This window comes from Myotis daubentonii, chromosome 10, assembly GCF_963259705.1.
Source record: "Myotis daubentonii chromosome 10, mMyoDau2.1, whole genome shotgun sequence".
Lineage (NCBI taxonomy): Eukaryota > Metazoa > Chordata > Mammalia > Chiroptera > Vespertilionidae > Myotis > Myotis daubentonii.
The window spans coordinates 32,698,890-32,726,020 of record NC_081849.1 but is presented as its reverse complement, the minus strand read 5'-3'; the positions used below and the strand labels follow the sequence as shown (position 1 = coordinate 32,726,020).

Below are 27,131 nucleotides of genomic sequence, written 5' to 3'. Positions count from 1 at the left end.
CCTTTGCCTGAGGCTATCTGGCAAATGCCTCTGTGCAGGGCTTGGGTAGGGCGGGGTCGAACAGGATCAACAGGGTGGGCCGGAGAGAGCAGTTATGGCGGCTCTCAGTCCTGTCCCCAGGGGCTCTGCCTCTCTGAGTCCCAGCACCCGCTGCAAAGCTCGGAGAGAAAGCTGCACTCGCTCTGACCGAAGCCAGACAGTCCCGTTTCTCCCGTTTGAGTCTGGGTCCCTAAAGACTCGCCCGGATCTGGAGCTCAGAGTCTGCGACTCCCTCCCGATTGAAAACAACAACCGCGCCCTCCGCCGCCAGCCTGCTCCGCGCACTCCGCACCTCAGAATTTGACTTCAGCACTGGGCCTCCTCTGAGTGTCCATATGCGTTTCTCTTTCCTCCTAGTTGTAGGACTTCCACTCAGCCAGCGTTCCTGTGGTTCTGGGTGATGTCCCTTCCGTCTTTTAGTTTTACTTTTGAAGTAGTTGTTCAAAGCAGCAAACTCCGGCGTTAACCTATGCCGCCATCTTGGTTCTCTAAAATAACTTTTAATTCTGTTAAATATGTTTATTGAGAAGAGTTTGGTTAACTGTGGGTATTATGTTCAATTTAATGATTTGTGGAAAGCATTTACATGTAATAGATTAGAAAATTCTAATGTATATGTATGTAGTTAGGGTAAGTATTGTTATATGAATACAGATGTGCCCTGGTTCATAGTGCAAAATATATTTTTTACTTTAGTTTTTGATTAAAACTGTCTGAAAAACTAAGATGAATTGAGAATATGCAGCAGAAAAAACAGGACAAAATCGAAGTCACCCATGCTCTCACCACTTTGAAATAGACATTGTTAACATTTTGGTATTTGTTTCACCTTCTTATGTTTTCTGCTTATTATTACACAAATTAATACTTTTCAAACAGTTTCTAGCTTTGGTAGTTATCAAGGTAGAGCATCCCTAAAACAACCAAAAAAGAGAGAGCCTCCCTAGCATAGTTCTGTTTATGTGACCCAGGTATGGTAGATGATCTGTTTTCATTCAAAGGCGCCATAGGAGGTGTGCTGGTGTTGGTGTGCCACAAGAGGCACACCCGTGGGCTGCAAAAACTTTTGAAACATGCAATACCTGACTGTTTAGTCAGAGGCACTGACCTATTTTCCCTTAGATTATCAAATAAAAAGAATGACAACAGCCAACACAACAATAGCAATCCAGTGTGAATTAATCAGAATTATACCCATTTTTTGTCAAAATGGCAAAAATGTATATTTTGTGCCGCAAAATTTTCGTAATTAGTTTATGTGTGCCATGAGATGAAAAAGGTTGAAAATCGTTGTTGGAGAGCATTTGCCTCTGAGTGGAGTTTTTACATGTTGTCTTTTAAGTTTCACAGAGGAGTGTTCACAAATGCATTTAGGTGTTCTAATCCTCTAACAAAATGATGACTTGTTAAGTTGTTCTTACTGTCTTTTAGGTGATTTTCCTGTTTCTTAACCTAGTTAGTAAGTTTAGGCAGGGTTGTTTTGATTTTCATAAAATTACAAATAGCTTTGTCTTTTATAATTATAAATGTTTTTACATTTTCCCTCCTCCCATTGCGTTTTTTTTTTTGGGGGGGGGGGCGTTGTGGGTCCTCTGTTGGATACCTTTGTGGTTTTAAATAGTAACACTGGTGAGCATCTTGTAACTTCTTTCTTTGTACAATTAAATTGTACCCTTATCTTTAAGTTCTATTCCCTCTTCTTATCTAATCTCTACTTTTATTTTTATGTAGTCAAGATTGAAATTAGTTTTGAATTTTTTATTCATTTCCCATCAAGACTTCTGATTTTTTAAATTGGATATTGGGTGGGAGATAATACATATTAGTCTATTTACTATGTTGAAGCCACTGGTTTTCATTTGAGTATATTAGTGTGTAAGGCAGTTCTCATACTATAAATATGTAAAAGGTTTACTATTTTAAACAAGAGAGTAAATAAGTTGATTCCTAAAAAGATTCTTGCAAGTTTTGAAATCCTCTATGATGTTTTACTTTGCAGGTACGGAAAACTTTTTTCACCTTAGCATTTTGTGACTTTTGTCGAAAGCTGCTTTTCCAGGGTTTCCGCTGTCAAACATGTGGTTATAAATTTCACCAGCGTTGTAGTACAGAGGTTCCACTGATGTGTGTTAATTATGACCAACTTGAGTAAGTAATCAAAAAAGATTTCTATCTACCATTTTGCATTTAACTTTTCTGAATGTGAAACTAGTATGTCTTAGAGTCTGTGGGAATTTTTTGTCCAGTAGAGTTGTTACAGGGAATTTTTTTTAAGTGTATCTGGAGAGTAGTATGTAGTATAGCCTGTATTTTACTCCAAAATTGTATTTCTGGTTCAGCTACACATTTCATTTATGTTTTATATTCTCTTTCAATTAATAAAGATCCCTCACCCATAGAAATCACTTATAGATAGTTTTGGGGAGGAGAGCAGTTGTTGTTTCAATTAAGTTAACCATTATATTTTTGGACCACAGATCAAAGAATCTGATTCTGTCAGCTATTTTGTAAATTCTGTTTCTCTCTCTTTCTTCCTATCTCTATATCTCTACCCCCTTTAACCCCACCTGCACCCCCAATTTATTTAAAAGTGAGATGTAAAATCTTTGTACCTAGTGTATCTTTTTCTAAAATTTTTATTTACTAGAGTTTCTCTAACAAATTAGACTAAGTCTCTTTTGAAAATCTTTTTGTGTGTTGTAGTTGCTGCTGCTGTTAAGGTGTTACTACTTTTCATGATCACTTGAGCAAATAGAATTCAACTCTGTATTTTAAAGTATATTATAATGATGTAATCTGACTTTGCAATAGTTACATTTTCTTCTAATTCCTTAACATAAAGCATGACTTTTCCCTTCTGATATGTAGAAATTTGCTATATAGAACAATTAGTTTTAGATTCTGAGCTTGCCTTTGAAAATGCAATTTAATTTTTAAAAATAAGCCAAAAGCACAACTAATTTAATTTAACAACCATTTCTAAAAATGGAATTTGCTCTCCGATATTTCTGTTAACTCTATAATGTATTCTGATGTATGAAGCTTCTGGGTTTTGCACAAGTTAGGTTTGTTTTGTTTTGTTTTTGTTTTTGCCTCACAGTTTGCTGTTTGTCTCCAAGTTTTTTGAACACCACCCAATACCACAGGAGGAGGCCTCCTTTGCAGAGACTACCCTTACATCTGGATCATCCCCTTCCACATACTCCTCCGATTCTTTTGGGTATGATTTGACTGCTGCTGTTCAGTGGCTTGCTATTTGAGCTGGTTTCTTTTGGGTCTTTGGTTTACTATAAACTTTTTCAACATCTGGATTGTAATAAACTTATTTTATTACACCAGTTAGGTTTTTAATATGCATTTGGTATAGATACATGGGATTTAGAGTCCCTGCCTTGTGCTCATCACTTTATTGGGTAATCTACACTAATAAAAGAGAAACATGGTAATTGGCGTACGACCGCTACCCTTCCCATTGGCTAATCAGGGCAATATGCAAATTAACAGTCAGCCAAGATGGCGGCCGGGAGCCAGGCAGCTTGAAACTAACATGAGGCTTGCTTGCTTCAGTGACGGAGGACTCCAACGTTCCCCGCCGGCCACTGCAGGCCTCTGAGCCTGCAGTTTCAAACATTGTAACAAATATAGGCTAAACAAAACCCCAGAAACCAGCTTTCAGGGAGCTGGGATCTCAGAGCTGGAGTTATACATTGTTTCGAACCGAAACAAACCAGATACCTACTTTCAGCAGCGGAGGCCTAAGAGCTGGAGCCTCAGAGCTAAAGCTGGCCCAGAATAAAAAATAAAAAAAAGAAAAAAAGGAGCAGTTGGGAGCTTCAGTCCCAGCCTGAAAACAGCCCTCAGCCCCTCACCCAGACTGGCCAGGCACCCCAGTGGGGACCCCCACCCTGAAGGGTGTGTGACCAGCTGCAAACAGCCATCATCCCCTCATCCAGGCTGGCCAGGCACCCCAGTGGGGACCCCCACCCTGATCCAGGACACCCTTCAGGGCAAACCAGCCGGCCCCCACCCGTGCACCAGGCCCCTATTCTATATAGTAAAAGGGTAATATGCCTCCCAGCACTGGGATCAGCGGAGCTGAGAGGCCTCCTGGCACCGGGATCAGTGTGACAGGGGGCAGCGCCCAAACCCCCTGATTGCCCTGCGGCTCTGTGTGTGACAGGGTGCGGTGCCCCAACCCCCTGATTGGCCCTGCTCTGTGTGTAACGGGGCGGGGCCCCAACCCCCCGCCCCCCCCCCCCCACGGGCCCTGCTCTGTGTGTGATGGGGTAGAGCCATAACCTCCCCATCGGCCCTGCCCTGAGTGTGACAGTGGCAGCGCCCCAACCCCCTGATCGGCCCTGCTCTGTGGGTGATAGAGGGCGGCGCCCCAACCCCCTGATCCGCCCTGCTCTGTGTGTGACAGGGGGTGGTGTGCCAACTCCCCTATCGGCCCTACTCTGTGAGTGACAGGGGGGAGCTCCCCAACCTCCTGATGGGCCCTGCTCTGTGCGTGACAGGGGGTGGCGCCACAACCTCCCCATCGACTCTGCCTTGAGTGTGACAGGGGGCGGTGCCCCAACCCCCCAATCGGCCCTACCCTGAGTGTGACTGAGGGTGGCATCACAACCTCCCAATCCGCCCTGCTCTGTGCATGACGGGGCGGCACCCCAACTCCCCAATCAGCCCTGCTCTGAGCCCAACCAGGGGCTGCACCTAAGGATTGGGCCTGCCCTCTGCCAACCGTGAGCAGGCCTAAGCCAGCAGGTCGTTATCTCCCAAGGGGTCCCAGACTGCGAGAGGGCACAGGCCGGGCTGAGGGACCCCCCGCCCCCCCCCCCCAGTGCACAAATTTTTGTGCACCGGGCCTCTAGTATCAGATATAAAAGTACAAGACTTCCATTTAGAATCCTAGCATTAACATATGAGACAGTGGCAAACAATAAAAATAATATATAATTAAAATCTATAGTTTATGACACAGTATTTAAAACTATGTGATAAGGACAAATATTACCATGTTTACAGGAGAAAAGGATAGTGAGAGAGAGTAGTCAAGATAATTTAATGAAGAAAGTGGGATTTAAATTGGACCTTGAAGAATTCTAAAAGTCTGAATTAGCCTGGGGAATAAAAGCCTGGTGATTGGGAGGCAGGAAGGGGGCGAGAGGGAAGGGGCAGTTAGAAATAGCATAAATAAAGGGAATAGCAATGGCATGTTTAGGAGATAGTGAAGAGAGCCTAATCTAAGTGGAGAAGAAGTATGTGTAAAACTAGAGAGTCTGGAATTTACACTACACATAAGAAGGAAAAAAAGAACTAAAGTGTTTTGCGCAGAGGACTAACCTGATGAAAATGGTTTTCAAGAAAGAATCACTTAACAGTGATATACAGATAGATTGATAGAGAAATGTCTATTGTAAAGAAGGCCAACTAGGATGCTGGTTGTGAAAACAGTGAGAAGCAATGAAGACTTGAACTGAAGTAGTAGCAGCATACAGAAGGAATGGATATTCATAATATGTAAAAGAAAAAATTAATAGTATTAATTAGTTGTGGAAGATAAAGAGGTATACATAGTCATCCACATATTCAAGTTTCATACTAGGAAAAAAGATGATGATGAGTTTAGAAGATGCCGGTTTGCTTTGAAGCATTTCTTACACAGGTCTGTTTACTCTTTCCCTATGGGATTTGAGAAAGTATAAATTATACTACATCTGGAAGCATACAGTTAAAAAGAAGTCTCCACACAGCATTCTGTTCTAGACTATTCTAGAGATAATTAATTAAGATCAGAAATATTTGTCAGTTTTAACCCTACTTCTTCTCATTTTTCACAATGCTATTCTACCCAGAGATATTTAAAAAATAATAATAAGTTGACAGACAAAATAGGCCTATAATTTTTATGAGGCCAACCTTTCTGGAGATGTAATAGGCTAGAAATTTTAGCAAAAAAACTTGTATTAAGGAGTGGGTGTGTTTACTTATTTTGGACAACATAGAAGATGCAACCACTATGTTCTTTTGACAGGTTGTAACAGTTACCCCCTTTGGTGGAGTCATCTTACACCTGCTGTTTTTATCATTTGTATGCAGCTGTATATTTTTAGGAGAGCAAATCAAAATATTACTATTTTGATTTTTAATTAATCCTTTAACTGTGACATTTACTCCTGACAGATTCTATAGACTGTGATGCCTTTCTAATGTCAGGTCCCAGTTCTGTGAGCAGAGTTACAGAATATCATAATGAAATTAGCATGGCCTCTCTGAAAGTTATTAATGGTAATGATGAGGACATTTGCTTACCAGTGATGGGAATGCTAGTTTTAAATTAAGAAACCATTTGCCTATGCCATAGGTACTTCATTCATAGTAATCTGAAGTAGATTCTGGTCTTGAGAAAATTATGGGGAAGATGTTTAAACTTTTGTTTTCTTGATGCTTTTCTGTTACAAGTGTATAGGGATAGTCTGAAAAGGCAGATGCCAATTCTGTTCTATATCAGAATTTCTTTGCATTTTGTTAATAGTCTGGTAACAATCATGATGGTTGTGAAACACATACAAAAATAGATGTAACCAAGACATATTGGAGAAGTGATACATTGCCCAGTTTGGATAAGAAATTAGAGGCACCCACTTTTCTACTTTTAAAAAATTCTTTGGAATGTATACATTATTGAAAAGGCAGCATTTTAAAAGTTGCATATCGCTGAACAGAGGTAGTCACTTTGCCTCAGAATTTTTAATATTCAAGATTAAAAATGAGACCTAAACTAACTGATAATTTACTGAAGGGTGTTAAAGGTAAAAAAAAAAAAACTTATTTTTTATTTGGTACTACTTTAAAGAGGTTTGCAGCAAGATTAAGGTAGACATATCATGAGGTGAAAGCCAGTTTGCTGACTGCCAACATACTTTACATGGTATAAATTGCCTTGGTTTTAGTAAAGAATTGCTAGCATGGAAATTCAATTTTATCAATTCCCAGAAATGATGAGAGAGAGGGATATACTGGTTCACATTAACCAGAATCAGAAAACACTAATTTAGAATGCCAGGTAATTCATTTCAGCGAGAAATAGACCTGTTGTGTAGACCAAACTTCTTTTGTTGGATGGACCAACGCTCACCCTACTTTGAAAGATATTTATGTGAAACCAAATTATAATCAAAAGATTGTTTTTGTTAAGGTTGGAATTAGGACAAGGTTCAGATGTTCATGATATCAAGATATAATAACTTGAAGTGTTCTCCTAAATTATAATACACTTGCCTTCAAGGCTAGATAAATTGACTTTGTGGAACAGCGCATATCATTCCCTGGGTGGTGTTAGATACCAGCTGGAAAATTATATTCTTCCTGGCTTTATGTAATAAGTAGATATCCTTTTTGTCTAGTATATCCATTTTTTTCTTTAGATATCATAATAAAACTTACCAGATTAAATCCAGGGTTTGTTTTTCTTACTTCTGGACTAATATCCTTTGCATACATATTTCTAATTTGATATATGCTACATATTGCTGTCTTAATTCACTAAGTTTCAAGAATGAGTTGCTGTCACTTATGATGTCGTCAAATCAGTTATATTAATTAGACTATCTTGTAGTTAATTCGGACTTTTTCTGTCTTCAAGTCCTAACTTAATGTATGCTATTGTCTTGAGATTTCAAATCAGCCTATATATAATAGCTTTATAAAAATCTGCACTTTCCCAAACTTAAAAAAAAAACACTAATATTGTCATTTTTACATTCTTTTACCTGCTCCCAAAATCTTTTAGCATAGGATGTACATTTGGCTGCCTAAAGCAAAAGTAAAGACAGCTCTGTCACAAACGAAAAATTTCTTAACAGAATAAAGAGACCAGTGGAGCATGCTAATTTTCCTAAATGCCAATTTTATCAGTCTTTACCTATAATTTTCATTAGGCTAATACCAATATTTTTAAAGTACCTAGCATTTTATTATTACTTGGATTCATTTAGTTAATATGAATAGACAAAGTGCATATTTCTTTCCCTATCCTTAATAGTGTGCTTCAGAGAAGTAAACTATAAACTGGGTTGATTTAGATACTGTTAACATGCTCTGTCATTAAGGGTTTTTGTCACTGTTTGGCTTCTTTGCTTCTTCAAACCTTTATTTCTTTTCTACTGTATGTCTTTTCTTCCTGTTCTTCTTTAAACCTCTCCCCTCACAAAATATCTTTTTTAAAAAATATATATTTTATTGATTTTTTACAGAGAGGAAGAGAGAGGGATAGACAGTTAGAAACATCGATCAGCTGCCTCCCGCACACTCCCTACTGGGGATGTGCCCGCAACCAAGGTACATGCCCTTGACCAGAATCGAACCTGGGACCCCTCAGTCCGCAGGCCGACGCTCTCTCCACTGAGCCAAACCGGTCATGGCACAAAATATATTTTTATCTTCACAACATTGTCTTTCTGGCTATGTCTTAACCATTAAATAATAATGATTAATTAGAGTTTGCATAAGATGAGGTAGAATGATAACCAATCTGAAGAGAGGCTGTTAGCACTGAGTCATTCATTGGTCCTGATGGAGCTCATCTTATTTTTCAAGCGATTCTCACTTCCCAGCTCCCTTGGATATCTTTCTGAGGGGCATAGACTCTTCACAGCTATTTACCGTCTGTCAAATCTTTAGTGTGCTCTGTGATTTACTTTGGGGACAGTGATGAGAGAGACTTTTTTTATCTGCAGTAACAAAATATAGACCTCTCTGTAACCTATTTTCATGGCTTCATCAAAAAGCTATTTTTAAAAATATTTGCTTTAGTGCTTAATGTATATGATTCTTACATGTCTCTTGTGTCAGTTCTTGGGCATAGTACTAGTAAATATTCCAAAACATAGGAGACTGATACTATAAGGATCAGGATCAGCTTTTGAGTTTGGAAATGATCATTTACTGTTGTTCAGGATTTTAATTCACCTCTTGGGTAGAGTAACAGGTATATCTTTCAGGTCCTGAAATACACATGCATATTCTCAAAATACTTATAATTGCCTAATACTTTCCTTAAAAATGTCATTTTAGTAACTTCAACTATCAAGGAATGGAAAAGGTAAAAAAAAAAAAAAAAAGGCAGATTTTGTTTGCTCAGTCTCTACCTAGAGCAGGGGTGGGAAACCTTTTTTCTGCCAGGGGCCATTTGGATATTTATAACATCATTCCCGAGCCATACAAAATTATCAGCTTAAAAATTAACCTGCTATATTTGGTCAAGCATTTAATTAACGTCTTGGCAGGGCCAGACCAAATAATTTTTTGTTCCTTATATGGCCCACCCCACGGGCCAGACGTTCCCCACGCCTGACCTAGAGCATTCTTGTGTAACTTTAAGAGACAAGAGTTTCTTCAGCTGATTAACCATAGGGCATTTCTAGCCATTTATAGGTTTCCCTGGAGTTTTCTGGCTAAGAATCAATGTTATCATTGATAGTCCCTGGAGGTAATAGTTGAAGGCATATCAGTTTTTTAAACTAATACTTTTAAAACCCATTCCTGCTGGGTTATTAATGCTTTATTTTAATAATTTTATTTGAGAATATGAAAACAAGGAAATCTTTATATTATCCATTTTTTTAATGTTATTATCTCTATAAAGTTGCTCTGAATCTTATCTTCAAATGACTTGATTTTTCCAGGCCCCAAATGCTCACCAGTCCGTCTCCTTCAAAATCCATTCCAATTCCACAGCCTTTCCGACCAGCAGATGATGATCATCGAAATCAGTTTGGACAACGAGATCGGTCCTCATCGGCTCCAAATGTGCATATAAACACAATAGAACCTGTCAATATTGATGTAAGTATCCAGCATTGTTAGAACTAAAAAATTCAAGTGTATTTATTTTTCTGCTACAGTTCTAATATAAATCAGAAATAAGTATCATCTTTCATTAATCACAGTAATAAGTGATAGACTTTTATGAAATACAGATCAGAAAAGCCTTGCCATCTTCTCTGATGGCATTAAATGCTTAACTGGTACCAAGTTACAGGCTTGTTCTGATTCTTTCCCCCTTAAGATACCACCAGTCCTATTTTCATTTATTTAACAGATAATCCACTTGGCCATTTTATGATAAAGAAAAAATAAGAATACAGTTGTAGGTTTTTTCATTAAATCAATTTGAAATCTTTACCTAAATTTCTATAACTTTGTGTTAAATAACCCTAAGGACTAATCATTGCTTTATGTATTTTACATGTAAAGCTACCTTTTTTACTTTATTGAGTATACCATTGTATTCTGTTTCTATACACATCTTGACTTGGGTATATTTTTTTAATGTAAAGTTTGTCATTAAGTTTTAATCATTCATTGTTTAAAATGCATCATCTCTGGTTTCATCATCATATATTGTAACCATACCTCTTCAGTTATTTTAACCACCTTCTGGCTGGTCACGCTTGACATTTTTACTTTCCTATATTATCTTGCACACTGTAATTTAATTATGTACATTAGTGTCTATTCTTCAATTAGACCTTAACTTCTGGACAGCAGAAACCATTCCTAATATAGCTCCTTTGGCACCTATCTTAGAACTAAATACATAATAAATCATCAAAAAATATTTGTTTCAGTAAAAGAATTAGAAAATAAGACAGAGGAAATTCCCTATAATATAGATCAGGAGGTCAACAAACTTTTCCTTAAAGGACCAGATAGTAAATATTTTAGGCTGTGGGCCATGTGATTTTTAATGACAGTTACTGAACTCTGCCATTGTAGTGTGAAAGCAGCCATAGACAATGCATTATAAACAAATGGATGTGGCTGTATTCCACTGAAATTTTATTTATAAGAATAGATGGCCAGTTCATTATATTTTGCCAGTCCCTGATATAGACAAAGAAAGGAAGAGAAGAGAAAAAAGATGAAGCACACAGGATCAGTCCAACAGGACTGGTTCGTTTAATTGGTCATCCCAATAACTGAGTTACACAGAAGAGGATAAAAGTGCCCTTGCCGTCTGAGCTGTGTTGGGCTGGGACCCTTGGAATAATCTTGCAATTAGATATTATGTTCTTCAGAACTTGTGCTTTAGAATAAAGAGGATAGATTATCCTTAATCTCTGTGTGTAATTAATAACGAAACAAAATCCACAAGGTGTTTTTGGTTTTTGTTTTTGTTTTTTGTTTTTTTGCTTTGGAAAGTAATTATATATATTTAAAAAGGAAATTGAAACTGTGTAAGCAGGGTCCTGGAGTTAATGAGGTGGTTATATGTGTTAGAAGTCAGGTTGTGCCCTGACCAGTTTGGCTCAGTGGATAGAGCATTGGCCTGCAGACTGAAAGGTCCCAGGTTCGATTCTGGTTAAGGGCATGTGCCTTGGTTGCGGGCACATCCCCAGTGGGAGGTGTGCAGGAGGCAGCTGATCGATGTTTCTCTCCCATCGATGTTTCTAACTCTCTATCCCTCTCCCTTCCTCTCTGTAAAAAATCAATAAAATATATTAAAAAAAAAAAAAAAAAAGAAGTCAGGTTGTTCTCGTTATACAGGCATTCCTTATGTGAGTCCTCATAATTACAAGGTGGAATAGAGAAGCAAAAATTGTCTTAACAGGAAAACATATTAGTTTCCACTCAAACATCCCTTGCCATTTAATATCAGCCTGCGTCCCAACCCCTTTACATTAATATCCAACATTTCAATGAAAACATTACGCAAACTTATTTCAAATCTGGCACACACACAAAAAAAGATTTTAAGGATTTTATGAACACTGTAAAAAGTGACTAGAGAACTACTCAAATCATATAAAGCCATTGACAAATACATAGAATTAAGTCAGTCTAGGTAATAACAGAAAACACAAAATTCATAAGGATGACAATATAATAGGCTCTTCAAATGAAAATTATTTCAATATCAAAGGATTGCCCTATCTGGTTTGGCTCAGTGGCTGGAGCAGTGATGGCGAACCTATGACACACGTGTCAGAGGTGACATGCGAGCTCATTTTTTTGGTTGATTTTTCTTTGTTAAATGGCATTTAAATATATAAAATAAATATCAAAAATACAAGTCTTTGTTTTACTATGGTTGCAAATATCAAAAAATTTCTATATGTGACACGGCACCAGAGTTAAGTTAGGGTTTTTCAAAATGCTGACACGCCGAGCTCAAAAGGTTCCCCATCACTGGGCTAGAACGTCGGCCTGTGGACTTGAAGGGTTCCAGGTTCGATTCTAGTCAAGGGCACATGCCTGGGTTCAGGCTCAATCCCCAGTAGGGGGCGTGCTGGAGGCAGCTGATCAGTGATTCTCTCTCATCACTGATGTTTCTATCTTTCTCTCTTCTTTCTCTCTGAAATCAATAAAAAATACACATATTAAATATCAAAGGATTGAAAGAGGCCCTTGTGGGGTGAGAGGATAGAAGATGATGGGGGGAGGGGGTAAAAGATCAACCGAAGGACTTGTATGCATGCATATGAGCATAACCAATGAACACAAGACAGTAGGAGGGTGAGGGCATGTGCTGGGGGCTGGTAGCAGCCTGGGAGAGGTCAATGGGGGAAAAAGGAGACTTGTGTAATACTTTAAACAATAAAGAATTTAAATTTAAAAAAGAAAGAGGCCTTTGACGGGTAGAGTCACCTAAAATTATTTTTAAATATATTTTTATTGATTTCAGAGAGGAAAGGAGGAGAGAGAGATAGAAACATCAGTGATGAAAGAATCATCTATGGGCTGCCTCCTGCACACCCCCTACTGGTGATTGAAGCCGAAATCCGGGCATGTTCCCTGATGGGGAATCTAACTGAGACCTCCTGGTTCATAGGTCAACACTCAACCACTGACCCACACTGACCAGGCTAAAAGTTTTATTAAAATGACTATTATTCTGGTGTAAAAGATGAACTTGAAATTAAGAATTTCAATTTGTGCTATCATATAAGTTTGATATTATGACCAATAAAAACTTTATTCTTTCTGTATTTATTCTAAGAATTAGCATATTTTTGAAATTATAACTTAATGTAAAAGAAATAAACCTTATTATAAATTTTAATTTTATTTTTAAAGAAAAATTCCCAAATCAGACTTTCTTCTTACTTTTTTTTTTTTTTTAAATATATTTTATTGATTTTTTACAGAGAGGAAGGGAGAGAGACAGAGAGTCAGAAACATCCATGAGAGAGAAACATCGATCAGCCACCTCCTGCACATCCCCCACCGGGGATGTGCCCGCAACCCAGGTACATGCCCTTGACCGGAATCGAACCCAGGACCCTTCAGTCCGCAGGCCGACGCTCTATCCACTGAGCCAAACCGGTTTCGGCCTTTCTTCTTACTTTTTACTGTGAATTTTTTTCTGTATTTTTATTGGATTCATTTTAAGTGACCTTTTCCTAATACTAATTTTCTCAATAAGGTTTTCCTCAATCTAGTTAGATTGGAATACAAAGGAAGAAGGATGTAGGAGAAGGGAATAAACAGATAATGAAATAAGAAAACAAATCTTATTTCTAGGTTATGTCTGTTTTCAGAAACTCAAAATTGTAACCTTCATCTTTACTTTCAAAACAAACATTCTTTAGACCAGCGATTTTCAATCTTTTCCACCACTTGACACTCATAAGCTAATTACTAAAAATCTATGGCACGCCAAAAAAATACATTTTTTTGCTGATCTGACAAAAATATAGGTACAATTTTGATTCATTCATACCAGATGGCTATTGTGTTGCTGTTGTCATTTTTTTCATTTGACAATCTAAGGCAATGGTTCTCAACCTGTGGGTCGCGACTCCTTTGGGGGTCGAACCACCCTTTCACAGGGGTCGCCTAAGACCATTGGAAAACACATATATAATTACATATTGTTTTTGTGATTAATCACTATGCCTTAATTATATTCAATTTGTAACAATGAAAATACATCCTGCCGGGGGGGAGGGGGGGAGGGGGTAACGTGGGGATAAGGACACATATGTAATATCTTAATCAATAAAAAAAAATATTTTTTTTTAAAAAAAAGCAAATACATCCTGCATATCAGATATTTACATTACGATTCATAACAGTAGCAAAATTACAGTTATGAAGTAGCAACGAAAATAATTTTATGGTTGGGAGTCACCACAACATGAGGAACTGAGTTAAAGGGTCACGGCATTAGGAAGGTTGAGAACCACTGATCTAAGGGAAAGAGGTCAGTATTTCTGATTAATCATTTGTAGCATGTTTTATTTTATTTATTTTAATTGATTTGGGAGAGGGAGAGAGAGAGATAGAAACATCAATGATGAGAGAGAATCATTAATTGGCTGCCTCCTGCATGCCCCCTACTAGGGATTGAACGCAAAACCCAGGCATGTGCCCTTGATGAGAATCGAACACGAGACCCTTCAGTGCGCAGGCTGATGCTCTATTCACTGAGCCAAAACCAGCTAGGGCAGGAATAGCATATTTTAAAAATTCTTGCGACACACTTGTTGAAAATCGCTGGTTTAGGCTATGTTGCTTTATCTCTTATTGTCACCACTATTCTGTTCTGTTAGGCTTGAGCATTTGGAGTGTCATCCTTATACCTTGCATTTTCATCCTCCCCTATAATTAAATAGTCATAATCTATCACCTTTTCCTTTTGATATGCATCCAAGGTTTGTTCTTATTGCCACCACCATTTGGACCCATATTTATATTTCATTTGAACCGCTTACTTTACTACATTACTCTCCTAAATGGATTTCCTGCCATTGATTTCTCTCTCTCCATTCCATTCTTTATGCTACCACCATATTAATTTTTACACCTTTATCATTATCTCTTCCCTTGTTCCAAACTGTCATTGACTTCCCATTGATTGCAAGATGAAATGTAAACCCTTTAGCATTTTCGTTCAGGGTCAATCATTTCACTCAGTTTCAGTTGTTATTTACCATTTCTTTTTCCAGTAAACAAGACTTAATATTGACTCTGGGATAGACACTGTGTCAGAATTCAGAATTAAGGATGAATTAGCACACAATCTTTGCCCTCAACAAAGTCATAATCTAATGTATGAATCATGTAAAAATAAATAATCACAAAAAATATATAATGATAGTTTATTGAAGAGGGTAATAAATTCTACCTGGTTGGATCTAGGAATATATGGCAGATAGGAACAACATTTAAGCCAGGTTGTAAAAGATGAAAGCGTAGGAGTTCATTAAATATACTAGTTGGGGTTTTAGGAAGAAAGGGCATTTGTTAAGGAAATAGTATATGCAAAAGTATGAAAGTACCTTTACATAGAAAGTTAGTGAGACCCCCCCCCAGGATTTTATATTTATTGGTAGCTACACAACACCTAGCACCTTGTTTGCAGATCTATGAGTATTTGTTGATAATTCTATAGAAAATGTTGAAGGCTTTATAGGATACATTGAACATGATAGAAATACTTTTGTAAAGAATTTACTCTTTGTTTTTGCCCATAAACAAAAAGCTGCCTGTTTGCAAAGAGCCTCTAAGCCTATTTAGAGACATTTAGGACCATTCAATCCCTCACGTTTAAGTTATATTGGGCAAACACATTCATCTAAGTTCTGCCTATTAATATCCAAATTGCATTGTGTTGGCAGAAGACTCTTCCCCTCACCCCCAACATTGTCTGTTGTAAAAAAGCTACATCTTAATGACAGATTTTAACAAAACTCTTGTTTGAGTCATTTTTGTTTTTGTCCGTCTAGTGTGTCTTTACACATCATATTTTTATTACTGTAATCAGGGTACATTTTTTATTCTGTTTTTTATTATATTGTAAACATTTCATGATTCAATCTTTATAATTATTTTAGTAGCTGCATAATACTCATTAAATTTATACACCGTAATTTACTTAGCCAATATGTCAATAAGCCTAGAAGAGGGAAATAATTATTTCTGATTTTTTAGTATGGTGAATAATGCTGCACTAAACATCTTTGTGCATATCATTTTTTTCTTCTGAATTATTTCCTTAGGAAAAATTCCCAGAAGTGGAATTACAGGATCAAAGGGTATGAACATTTTATGGCTCTTAATATGTGCCAGTAGAATTTTTATAAGAATTGATGCAGCCATTGGTTTTGAATGGCCTGAAATGGATTTCAACATTTAATCAGGACTAATAATCCCTTCAGTATAGGATTAGGTTGCTTCAAATTTTGATTTTATCATTTTCACTAGCTAATTTCATATTTTTTCTGTTTTGTGAAGTAATTATCAGAGTTATTTTAAATTAACCTTTCTGTTTATGCTTAGTGGAAAATTCAGTGTTGTTATTACTTTCTTACCACATGCTTTGAATAAAATATACATTACTATTTATTTGTAGGACTTGATTAGAGACCAAGGGTTTCGTAGTGATGGAGGTAAGTGGTGATTTCAGTTTTTAAAAACTCAAGGAAAAATGCAACTGCTTTGCTGCTTGTCTCCTTTATATTTGCTTCTTTCATGAAACACAGACACAGAGAAAAATGTGTAGAGAAAACCCAAATTTTTTTTGTCTCCTTTAGTATTTATCATTTATCTCTATTAAAATTTTAACTAATTTATAACATGAATAGAGAAAAAGAAGACATTAAAAGGGTTCTTAAATATACTACCTATGATTTTAAAAGGTTGTCAAGGAGAGATTCTTAGTTATTTTACCCACTTTATTGATTCCAAACCCTCTCCAAAGCTGGAGATGCAAAATTTCTTTTGGAAACCTCCACCAATATTTAAATATTAAGCTTAGAATCAATTAAAACTTGATTTTTTAAAATCATTCTTGGAGAATCCCTTGGATTGCCTGTTACAACTTCTCAATTTGATAGATATTGTCAACTATTTCCCTCAGTCTTCTAAAAGGGTTTGAAATGTACATCTTACATAATGGATCCCTAATAAAGAAGCCCAGTTGCCCTTTTTTGTCTAGTAAATAAAATAAGCAAATAAGAAATTAAATTGAGATTTCTTATAGAATTTTTATCTGACTTTTCACTCTAGCACCCAGTAAAAATAGGGGGCATAAGAAAACATTGCATTAAAAAATTCTTAAAAATTGCATAATTTACATAAGAATTTACCCCCACATAATGTTTTTCCAAGAGATGGTATTTGAAACTGTCTTAAAGTTTTCTTCTAGATGATTCTCCATATTTACTTTTTCAGCTGTCTTCTATCTAATAAGGAAGGACTGCAATACTACTTACCTTGGTTAAAGTTGGTCTCTTCACTGTGACCTGCTTTGTCTTCAAAATAATGTCTAAGCCCAGTCTCAAAGATATTTTATATTGAACATTGTATAAACCATCTTTTGTTGTGTTTCTGTGTACCTGTGAAGCTACCAAAGTAATAACTCTGCATTAAATACTCTAGACTTCATATTTACTATAGTATATAGTTATAAAAGTGTTTTTTCTGTTTGTTATTCCATGAACCCTCCAATTAATGTTGCTGCCAGTTTGACTTTCATATGTCTTAGTAGCTGTGGCTTTTGAAAATTTTGCCCAATACATCCAGCATTTAAATGTTGCCATCATTTTAGCATCACAAAGTTAACTTAGTCTTAAAAACTGCCTGCATAGTATCTAAAATGAAGTGGCATCTCTTGTCCTTTCTTCTGAGTCATTTTTTAAAAAATCATTGGGATTTTGAAAACAGTGTTTTAAACATCCAGAATTATTTTGTGAAGCAGGCTTCGACTCATCTTATTTATTCCCCATGACTTCTTTCATTTCTTCTGTGTGTCTGTCTTCCTGTGTCTGCCTGCCCCTCTCTTTCTCTTCTAACAGCCCCTTTGAACCAGCTGATGCGCTGTCTTCGGAAATACCAATCCCGGACTCCCAGCCCCCTCCTACATTCTGTCCCCAGTGAAATAGTGTTTGATTTTGAGCCTGGCCCAGTGTTCAGAGGTAGTTGGGCTCTTCTTTCTTGTTTTCACCCAAAGCAAACTAAATATAAACTACAGCTACTGTTTGTGCCTCACCTTCACAGCGTGTGTTTGTAAGTGTGAGAGTTTTCAGTACTAAATTTCTGCTTGGCCTGGCTGGAATGCTCTGAATGTGCTTGTCACACATACTCACTACCACAAGCTTTCTGTCATAAATTTTAAAAGCAAGAAAAGTCTTAGATTTCCATCATGTTTTTTGTTGCATTACTTTTTGGTCTTGGTAACTTCTTAAACTCAGTGGGTGGCAATAAATAACGTGGGAGGGGGTGTCCTACTTGAATTCCTTTTATTTTAATCTATTTACGTGGTCACCTTGATGACTGTTAATACTTGTTATCAATTTTTTTGGTTTCTAAAAAAGTAAAAATGGAAATGGAAATCCCTATTATGAGATTTTACTAGACTTTTGCCTTTATTTTTTCTGTATTATCAGCAGTGTCCTTTTTTAAATGTAGGACATGTATATTTTATATTATATCAGAGGTAGGGAGCTTTGAAAATATTTTTAATGTATTTGGGATATTTTGGCATACTTCAGGAAATTTGAGGATTGATACTTTCAGTTACGCCTTAATCTGAGAAAAAAAGCAGTATAATTTCAATCTCCCATTTTATTTTGCCATAACTTTAATTAGTAGTTAAACTGATTTTTTTAAAATAAAGTCAAAATTGAGGCAGGAGTTTGCTATAAATAGTTTTAAAGAATTTACTGGATTTTGCTAGTGTCTGCCAGTTATTCTGAACATAGTGGTGGTGTTTCAGATTTTTGCTCTCAGTCCAGCTGTTTCTCAGAAAATCCATAGAATGGGCTGGAAGTCATACAGGACCAAGTGGCATAATTTAATAATATCAGTACAGTACTAAGTAGATCAGAACTGGGAGGCCTGGGCTAACAGTTAAGGCTTTATGATATTGAAAATTATTAATAGAAGGTAGAAAATGGATTGTGCTCTAGTTAATAGACATTCCATTTTCTTTTAGAAATTTACAGATGAGATTATGGAAATTTCACATGGTAGGTAACCTGTGATGTAATAATGATAAAATTTCTACACAGATTTAAATGTTGCCATTGGTATCCCTGTTTGAAAGATAGTGACTGCCCCTTTCCAAAGAATAGTAATATTTTTTTTAAATTCTCTTGAAGTCTTTTTGTTCTGTATGTGCAAATATTTTTTGATATCTCAGTCCTACTTAACTGTACTCAGGCCCTACTATGAGTCATTGTCCTGAACTACTCTGAACAAGGTACTGTACATGAACTTAGAATTATTGCCACTGAGCCAGCATTTGGAAAAGTACCCATCAGAAAGTATGCAACCCTGCCAACTGAGTCCACTTTCAAAGAATACACCCCGTGGACTCAGTTGACTGATAGAATATTTCCATTTGTAGTAACTTGGCTGAGATGCCATATCACTTACTTTGCTCTCACTTATAAAGGCAGTCAGGGATTATTCAGAGAAGCTTGAGAAACCGTTGGCTTTGTTGTATACAGGCAACAAATCATATTTGTTTCCTAGACTAAGCCTTCAGGAACTGATGAAACTGACCAGAGTCTCTCACTCTTAAGTAGTCTAGTATGTGGTGTAGGATTTTCTTTTTTCAATGTAGTGGCTAATATGAAGAAGCCAAATATTTTCGACATTGTGGCCATTAGAATATGTTTCCATTTGGGGATTTCCATCTTTTTTTATATTATATTTTTTATATTGATTTATATTTATTTGCTGAAGCAACAAAATAAAGTTGTTGTTTTTTATAGGCTGTTCAATTGATTTTGCTTTTTTGATTTTTTAAGTCAAAGAAAAAGAACCTTGGAAATATTGTTTAGTATTTATCTCTTATTTTAGAGAGATTCTTCTTAGAAAATGCACCAATAAGCAAAGTGTATATCTGTAATCAGATGTTTCAAGGGTCATTAAATTGGCCAGAAAACTAAAAGAAATTATAGTACTAATTACCAAATGAGGCCCCTTTTTGGCCTATCCTTTCTAAAAGTTCTATACTTGAACATGCACTGTATTTTTTAAATAAGTCTAAATCTCCCCACACCCTCTGCCACCAATAAATAAACATGCTTGATCTTCCTTTAATGGATACATTTTTCCTTTCACTAACTTAGGGTCAACTACAGGTTTATCTGCCACCCCCCCTGCCTCATTACCTGGCTCACTCACTAATGTGAAAGCATTACAGAAATCTCCAGGACCTCAGCGGGAAAGAAAATCATCTTCATCCTCAGAAGACAGGAATCGAATGGTAAAAGTATATGATATCTTTATTCTTCTGTGTTCTTTATAGAAGTCAGAGCCAAATCTAATGTCACGTTTAGATATAATGATATGTCCATATGTGACACAGAATTCCCGTAATCAAATAAAATTAAGAGCTGATAATTGTTTGCTTAGAGCATATTTGCACAACAGAGATTTATGCTCTCAACTCTAATGCAATTAAGTTAAAGGTAGTTTCAAAAGAGTAAGAATACAGTTGACCATTGAATAACAAGAATTTGAATTGCATGGATCTACTTACATGCTGGTGTGTATTTTTTTCAGTAAATAGACAGTTGGCCCTCCATATTCCCAGGTTTTGCATCTGTGATTCACTGGACCAAGAATTGAAAGCAGTATTGGTCCTGGAACTAATCCCCAACAGATACCAAGAGACCATTATAATGAAGTTTTGGGAGAAATCAAAAGTTATACACCAATTTTCTTTCTTTCTTTTTTTAATATGGAACGCTTCACGAATTTGCGTGTCATCCTTGTGCATCCTAATCTTCTCTGTATGGTTCCAATTTTTTAGTATATGTGCTGCCAAAGGGAGCACTATACACCAATTTTCCACTGCTCTGGGAGTCAGCACCCTTAAGCTCCCCATATTTGAGGGTCAACTGTAGTGTTCTCTTTTTAAAATAAGGAAAAAGGGGTAAGCCTAGTATTTTAGGAAGCATTATTAGGCATATATGTTCTAAAGCAGCGGTCACCAACCTTTTGGACCTTATGGACCACCAGTGGCAACTGCTGTTAAAGGGTTTATCTGAAATTCAAATATTTACCAAATGATATTCTTTCCTATTTGAAAAAATAACTTTCTGCTGCACAATAAATACATATTAAAAACTAACAATTTAATATTAGCATTAGTTAGTAATAGTATATGTTGGATAGGTGGATTCTTTACCCTACCAAAGTGATTGTATATATTGACAGTTTTTTAAGAGACTGGATCAGATAAGATATCTGAGGAAATTTAGCACTGACTAGAAGAAAGTAAGGAGGTAAATTATGAACAGTAATCATAGTATGTTAATTTAAAATTTTGGCCTTTGGAGCCAAAACTAGTCACAGATACTTATATTGCCTGTTAGTAGCCTTGAAGAACTGACTTAGTTCTTCAATTTAAGTTCTGTATTATAAGAATTATACTTCTATTATTCTTCCAGAGTGTGTGTGTGTGTGTGTGTGTGTGTGTGTGTGTGTGTTTAATGTCCCTTTCACACTCAGACACAGGGGAGAATGTAATTAGTGTGAAACAAGGTTTTCCCTTTTTTTTGTTTGCTTTGGATTGACTTTTGCACTATTTTTATTAAGAAAACACTTGGTAGACGGGATTCAAGTGACGATTGGGAGATTCCTGATGGGCAGATCACAGTAGGACAAAGAATTGGTTCCGGGTCATTTGGGACAGTCTACAAGGGGAAGTGGCATGGTATGTATATAGTATGGTGACCTTGTCACAAGTTATAATAATAGGAAATATCTAATAACTTATTTTTTAAAAATCAAAGGGAGTATTCGCTTTTTGTATCATTAAACTTTTTTTTTTATTATATCCAAGAGTTATTAAAGATTTCTAATAAAAATTATGGAAAATAAAAACTGGATTCATAGCCATCAGGTCTCCTATCATTATATTAGCTACAGTTTTTAAAATGTATTTTTATTGATTTCAGAGAAGGAAGGAAGAGGAAGAGAGAGAGAGAAACATCAATAATGAGAGAGAATCATGGATTAGCTGCCTCCTGCATGCCCCCACTAGGAATCGAGCCCACAACCTGGGCATGTGCCCTGACGAGGAATCGAATCATGACCTCCTGAGCCACACCAGCTGGGCTTAGTTACAGTTTTTAAAGATGATGATTCTCACCTGGCTGGCGTGGCTCAGTGGTTGAGGTCATGGTTTGATTCCCAGTCTGGGTATATGCCCAAGTTGTGGGCTCGATCCCCAGTGTGGGGCATGCAGGAGACAGCTGATCCATGATTCACTCTCATTGATGTTTCTCTCACTCTCCCTTCCTCAGTGAAATCAATAAAAATGTATTAAAAAAAAAATGATGATTCTCCAGGGTAGCTAATCCCCAAGATGTTTTTTCTTGGATAATTTTTCTGCTTATACTTTTACTAGAGGCCCAGTGCACAAAAATTTGTGCACTCGTGGGGGGGGGGGGGCGGTACCTCAGCCTGGCCTGTGCCCATTTGCAGTCCAGGACCCCTTAGGGGATGTCCACCTGTCGACTTAGGCCCACTCCCCAGAGTATCAGGCCTAAGCTTGCAGTCAGACATCCTTCTGGCAGCCAGGGATCCCTCAGGGGATGTCCGACTAAAGGCTTAGGCCCCCAAGGGAGCTGTGATGAGGAAGCTGGGGTGACAGAGGAGCCACGCTGTCCCGCCCCGCCGCCCTGGGTCGGGTCGCACACGGGATGCCTGGGCGGGCCGGCGGATCTCTACTGCCCCGCCAGGCTGCCCCGGGTCGGGTTGCACACAGGACGCCCAGGCAGGCCGGCTGATCGCTGCTGCTCTGGCAGGCCGCCCCAGGTCGGGTCACACACGGGATGCCCGGATGGCGTCCGGGCGGGCTGGCCGATTGCTGCTGCACCGCCCAGCCTCCCCGGGTCAGGTCACACATGGGATGCCCGCTGCCCCGGGTCGCAGATAGCAGGCCCAGATGGCGGCAGGGCAGGTGGGATGGCGCTGGCCCGCCCTGCCTGCAGTATGCAAATTAGCTGTCATCTTTGTTGGTGGTTAATTTGCATATCACACTAATTAGCCCATGGGAGGCTTAGCGAAGGTATGGTCAATTACCATGTTTGTCTATTATTAGATAGGATTTGTATTATAAACTACAAGTATATTAAAAGTGTACTTACAAAAGGAAGAAATGGAGTGAAAACATAAAAAAAGTTCAGCCTCACTAGTTATCAGAATTGCAAAATCAAAAAATAGGAATCATTATTTGCTTCTCAAGTTGACAAAGAATTTTTTAAAATTGGTCATAATTAGAGTTGTGATTATAATGCTGCTGGTGGAAAAAGAAATTTCTACAAATTTTCTGGAGAGAAATTTGGCAATATGTATATCAAGCCAATAATTCCATTTGTAGAACTTTATAATGAGGAAGTAATTGGACAGGAACAAACGTGTGTGCAAGTACATTAATTAGAGATTTGATATTAATGAAAAATGGAACTAAATGGAAGTGCCCATTAGTAGAGTATTATATAAATACATTGATAACCTCCATGTATGATTATATAGAAATTAAAATAGTATGGTAGATTTATATTTATGGCTATGGAAAGGTGTCTATGTTATATTAAACTTTACAGAGCAGCATGTAAAATATCCCATATTATGGTGCTACATGGGATTATATATAACAATTTTTAAAATGATCATCAGTATTTGAGTACATGTCTTTTTAGGTTATCTTTTCACATGAATTCATAAATATCTATACTGATATATTTAAAAGCCTAGTAGGATATATATCAATATATTAATAATGTTCATTTATGTGTGTGATATGATTATGGGAAATATTTTTTCTTTATTTCTTCAAAATGTTTAATTTTTCTACTGTGAGCACCATATAACTTTGATAATCAGGAAAAATAAGTTAATTTAATTATACTGAAGTATAATATACATAAAAGTGCATGTAAGTGTTCAAGTAGCTAAAATATCACAAAGTAAACACATCTGTAGTCAGTAAACAGAACATTACCAGTATTGTAGAAATCCTCCTCGTCCTCCTCCCCCAAGGGCAACCACTATCCTGGTTTTAGCAGAAATCTAACAGTATATATTCTTTTGTGACTCACTCCTTTCACTCAACATTGTTTATAAGATTCATCTGCATTGTTGTGTGTAATTGTAGATCATTCATGATCTATAAAATGATTTCTTTTTCTATCTACTATGTAATGAGAATTTTAATAGTTTCCAGTTTTGGCCTATTGCAAATGCTGCTGCTGTGAACATTTTTAGTTCAGTCATGTCAGTTGATGAGCATATTTGTCCATTTTTGCTGGCTATATATCTAGAAAAGAATTATGGGGCCACTGTATATACATATATTCAGTTTTAGTAGATATTGCCAGCAGTGTTTCAAGTGGTTACACCAAGTTGCACACCCACTGGCAGTGTGTGTGAGTTCTACCTGTTTCACATAAAGTTTTTTTGGTTTTTGTTTTTTTAAATATATTTTATTGATTTTTTACAGGGAGGAAGGGAGAGAGATAGAGAGTTAGAAACATGGAAGAGAGAGAAACATCGATCAGCTACCTCCTGCACACCCCCTACTGGGGATGTGCCCGCAACCAAGGTACATGCCCTTGACCGGAATCGAACCTGAGACCCTTCAGTCCACAGGCCAACGCTCTATCCACCAAGCCAAACTGGCTAGGGCAAAGTTTTTTTTAAAAATAACTTGCCTAAGCAAAGCAACAAGTGATCTGTAGATTTGAAAAAAATGTTAAGTACTCTAATAAAGAAGTTTTGTAGTTTTCTATTTCAGCCTAGCTCCGTTTGACCTGTGATTTTTAGTTTAAACATTTAGTCAGTACATGTGTCTAATTTAATATTGTTAAGTAACCTGGAAAATATCATGGGTACTTAACTGGTTAAATTAAATTTCCAGATGAAAAACAAGGTTGGATATCTTTTTTGGATTGGTATTTTGAAATATCAGTATAAGAGTATTATTGTTGGTTTAGTGTTAGCCTTAGAAAATTAATGCAATTAAGGAAGGTATGATATAATTTATTTCATAAGTTACATCATAAAGCAGTTTAATAATGGTGTGGATTTAAGGCTGTGGTAATTCATGAAAATACACAAGAGTTTTTAATATTTTTAAATCTTAAAAAATAGAATGACATTTGGATTGACAATTACCTTATAGGTGATGTGGCAGTGAAAATGTTGAATGTGACAGCACCTACACCTCAGCAGTTACAGGCCTTTAAGAATGAAGTAGGAGTACTCAGGTGAGTTAGTATGAACTATTGTTTTCCAGAGACAGTATCTTCTTTCACTCCTGTTTTCCAGTGGTTGCCACTGTTTGCTATACTTACTCAAAATAGATAAAAAGAGTTTGAGTAGATTTTAACTTTAACCATATTCTTTTAAGTGTTATGCAATATTATATTGTACAGCTGATCAGAGAATTAAGCTTAGAGTGGATTAATGTAGTATTCTGATTATGAGAAATAATACTTCCACTTATGTAAATAATACTCCCAAGATTGTAATCTTACCAGAACACATTTAGATATTACATCATGCCCTGGAACTTGAGGAACATTAACAAACTGCAGTATGTATAGGCAAGGACAACTAAAGGGGGCGATTCTAGAACTGCAGGGGGGGCAAAGTAATCAACAGAACTGAGGATATTGGGTCCATAGAAAGCTCATGTTCCATAGAGTAAAGACTCTTAGTCCAGAGAGTCTTTGGACAGGGAAGCCAGTGGGGAAGTCGTAGGAAAATGATTCTTTCTTAACCAAAAAATCTAAAACTAGAACCACTTAAAAAAAGGGGGGGGGGGGTTAGAAATAGTGATGAACTTTCCATAATTGAAGGTATTTAAGCAACGTCTAGTTGCCTGTTTAGTATATTTAAAAAGATATTTCTGAAAAGAGTAGAATGTTAAACTAGACAATTACTAAAGTCTCTTCTAAATTTTTCCTTCTTTTGCCTTTTTCAAAATACCTTTTTCTGACAAAATCTTACTGATAAGTAGACTTCTTTGGCCTTTTTTAAAGATTTGCTGAAGTTTATCGACATTTAGTGTTTACTTTCACATTTCTTTTTATAGGAAAACTCGACATGTAAATATTCTACTCTTCATGGGCTATTCAACAAAGCCACAACTGGCTATTGTTACCCAGTGGTGTGAGGGCTCCAGCTTATATCACCATCTCCACATCATTGAGACCAAATTTGAGATGATCAAACTTATAGATATTGCACGGCAGACCGCACAGGGCATGGAGTAAGTTCCATTCTGATAAATCTCTTGTAAATTACTTTTGAAGACCATTGAGGGTGTTTTAAAGATTTCAGCTGATAATCTTTTGGATTGTTTTTTAAATTACTATCTAACAACATATAGACACTTTTAACTAATGGCTTGCAATATGATACTAAGAAATAAAATAGTCTGTTTTACAGTCTTCAAAACATACAAAGTATTTAATAATAAATATGTGACTGCAAATTTATGTTCTGCATGCAGTGATTTAGCTAAGCAATAATGGTTCAGAAAATAAAAAGGCAAGCAAAAGACCACTAAAAATCACTAGCAGTTATAGAAGAATATAAAATAATTCTTAGTTATTCTTTCAAATTATTTTCTCCAAGTTTCCATATTTTCATTTGCATACAATAAAGTAAAATGAAAATCTATATTCTGGTCCTTTGTGAGGATTTCAAGTTGAGTTGTTCATATCCACTGAATTATGCTCTGTAATTTAAAAGATAAAAGTAACTTTATAAAATTTACCATAGGCCAGAATTTGAATCTGTTCAAATCTGAAAGGTTATATTAAAACTTTTTAAGAGTAAATCATAGCAAATACAGTGAACATTGTGAGAGAGACAAAGCTTACTCCCCACCCCCCACTTCCACCACCCTGCTCCAAGCACACACCCTCCTCAGGGCCTTTGTACTTGTTATTTTCTCTTTGGTATACTCATGCCACAAATATCCATGGAGCTTTCTCTCCATGTCTCTCTTCAAATGTCATCTTTTAATAAAAGCCTTCTCTGATCACCTTACATCAGCGATTTTCAACCAGCAAGCCGATTTTCAACCAGTGAGCTGCAAGAGATTTAAAACA

At 36.7% G+C, this 27,131-nt stretch overlaps 1 protein-coding gene and 1 non-coding gene across 6 annotated transcripts in view; one reads left to right on the top strand and one right to left on the bottom strand.

Annotated features, from left to right (window-relative positions):
• The window catches only part of BRAF (B-Raf proto-oncogene, serine/threonine kinase), a 145,614-nt gene that overhangs the window by 69,529 nt on the left and 48,954 nt on the right, over positions 1 to 27,131 (top strand). For 4 of the 5 annotated variants that reach the window (XM_059711989.1, XM_059711990.1, XM_059711988.1 and 1 more), the window contains 8 exons: positions 2,039 to 2,187; positions 3,140 to 3,259; positions 9,726 to 9,885; positions 16,400 to 16,436; positions 20,127 to 20,263; positions 21,601 to 21,718; positions 25,193 to 25,277; positions 26,108 to 26,284. In XM_059711989.1, coding sequence (XP_059567972.1) covers positions 2,039 to 2,187; positions 3,140 to 3,259; positions 9,726 to 9,885; positions 16,400 to 16,436; positions 20,127 to 20,263; positions 21,601 to 21,718; positions 25,193 to 25,277; positions 26,108 to 26,284 — 983 coding nt within the window. The remainder of the gene's footprint in view (positions 1 to 2,038; positions 2,188 to 3,139; positions 3,260 to 9,725; positions 9,886 to 16,399; positions 16,437 to 20,126; positions 20,264 to 21,600; positions 21,719 to 25,192; positions 25,278 to 26,107; positions 26,285 to 27,131) is intronic. The other variant, XM_059711991.1, reaches the window with a different exon arrangement.
• On the bottom strand, positions 20,735 to 20,836 carry LOC132211570 (U6 spliceosomal RNA). Its single transcript, XR_009447484.1, has one exon. It is a non-coding gene; the product is annotated as a U6 spliceosomal RNA (small nuclear RNA).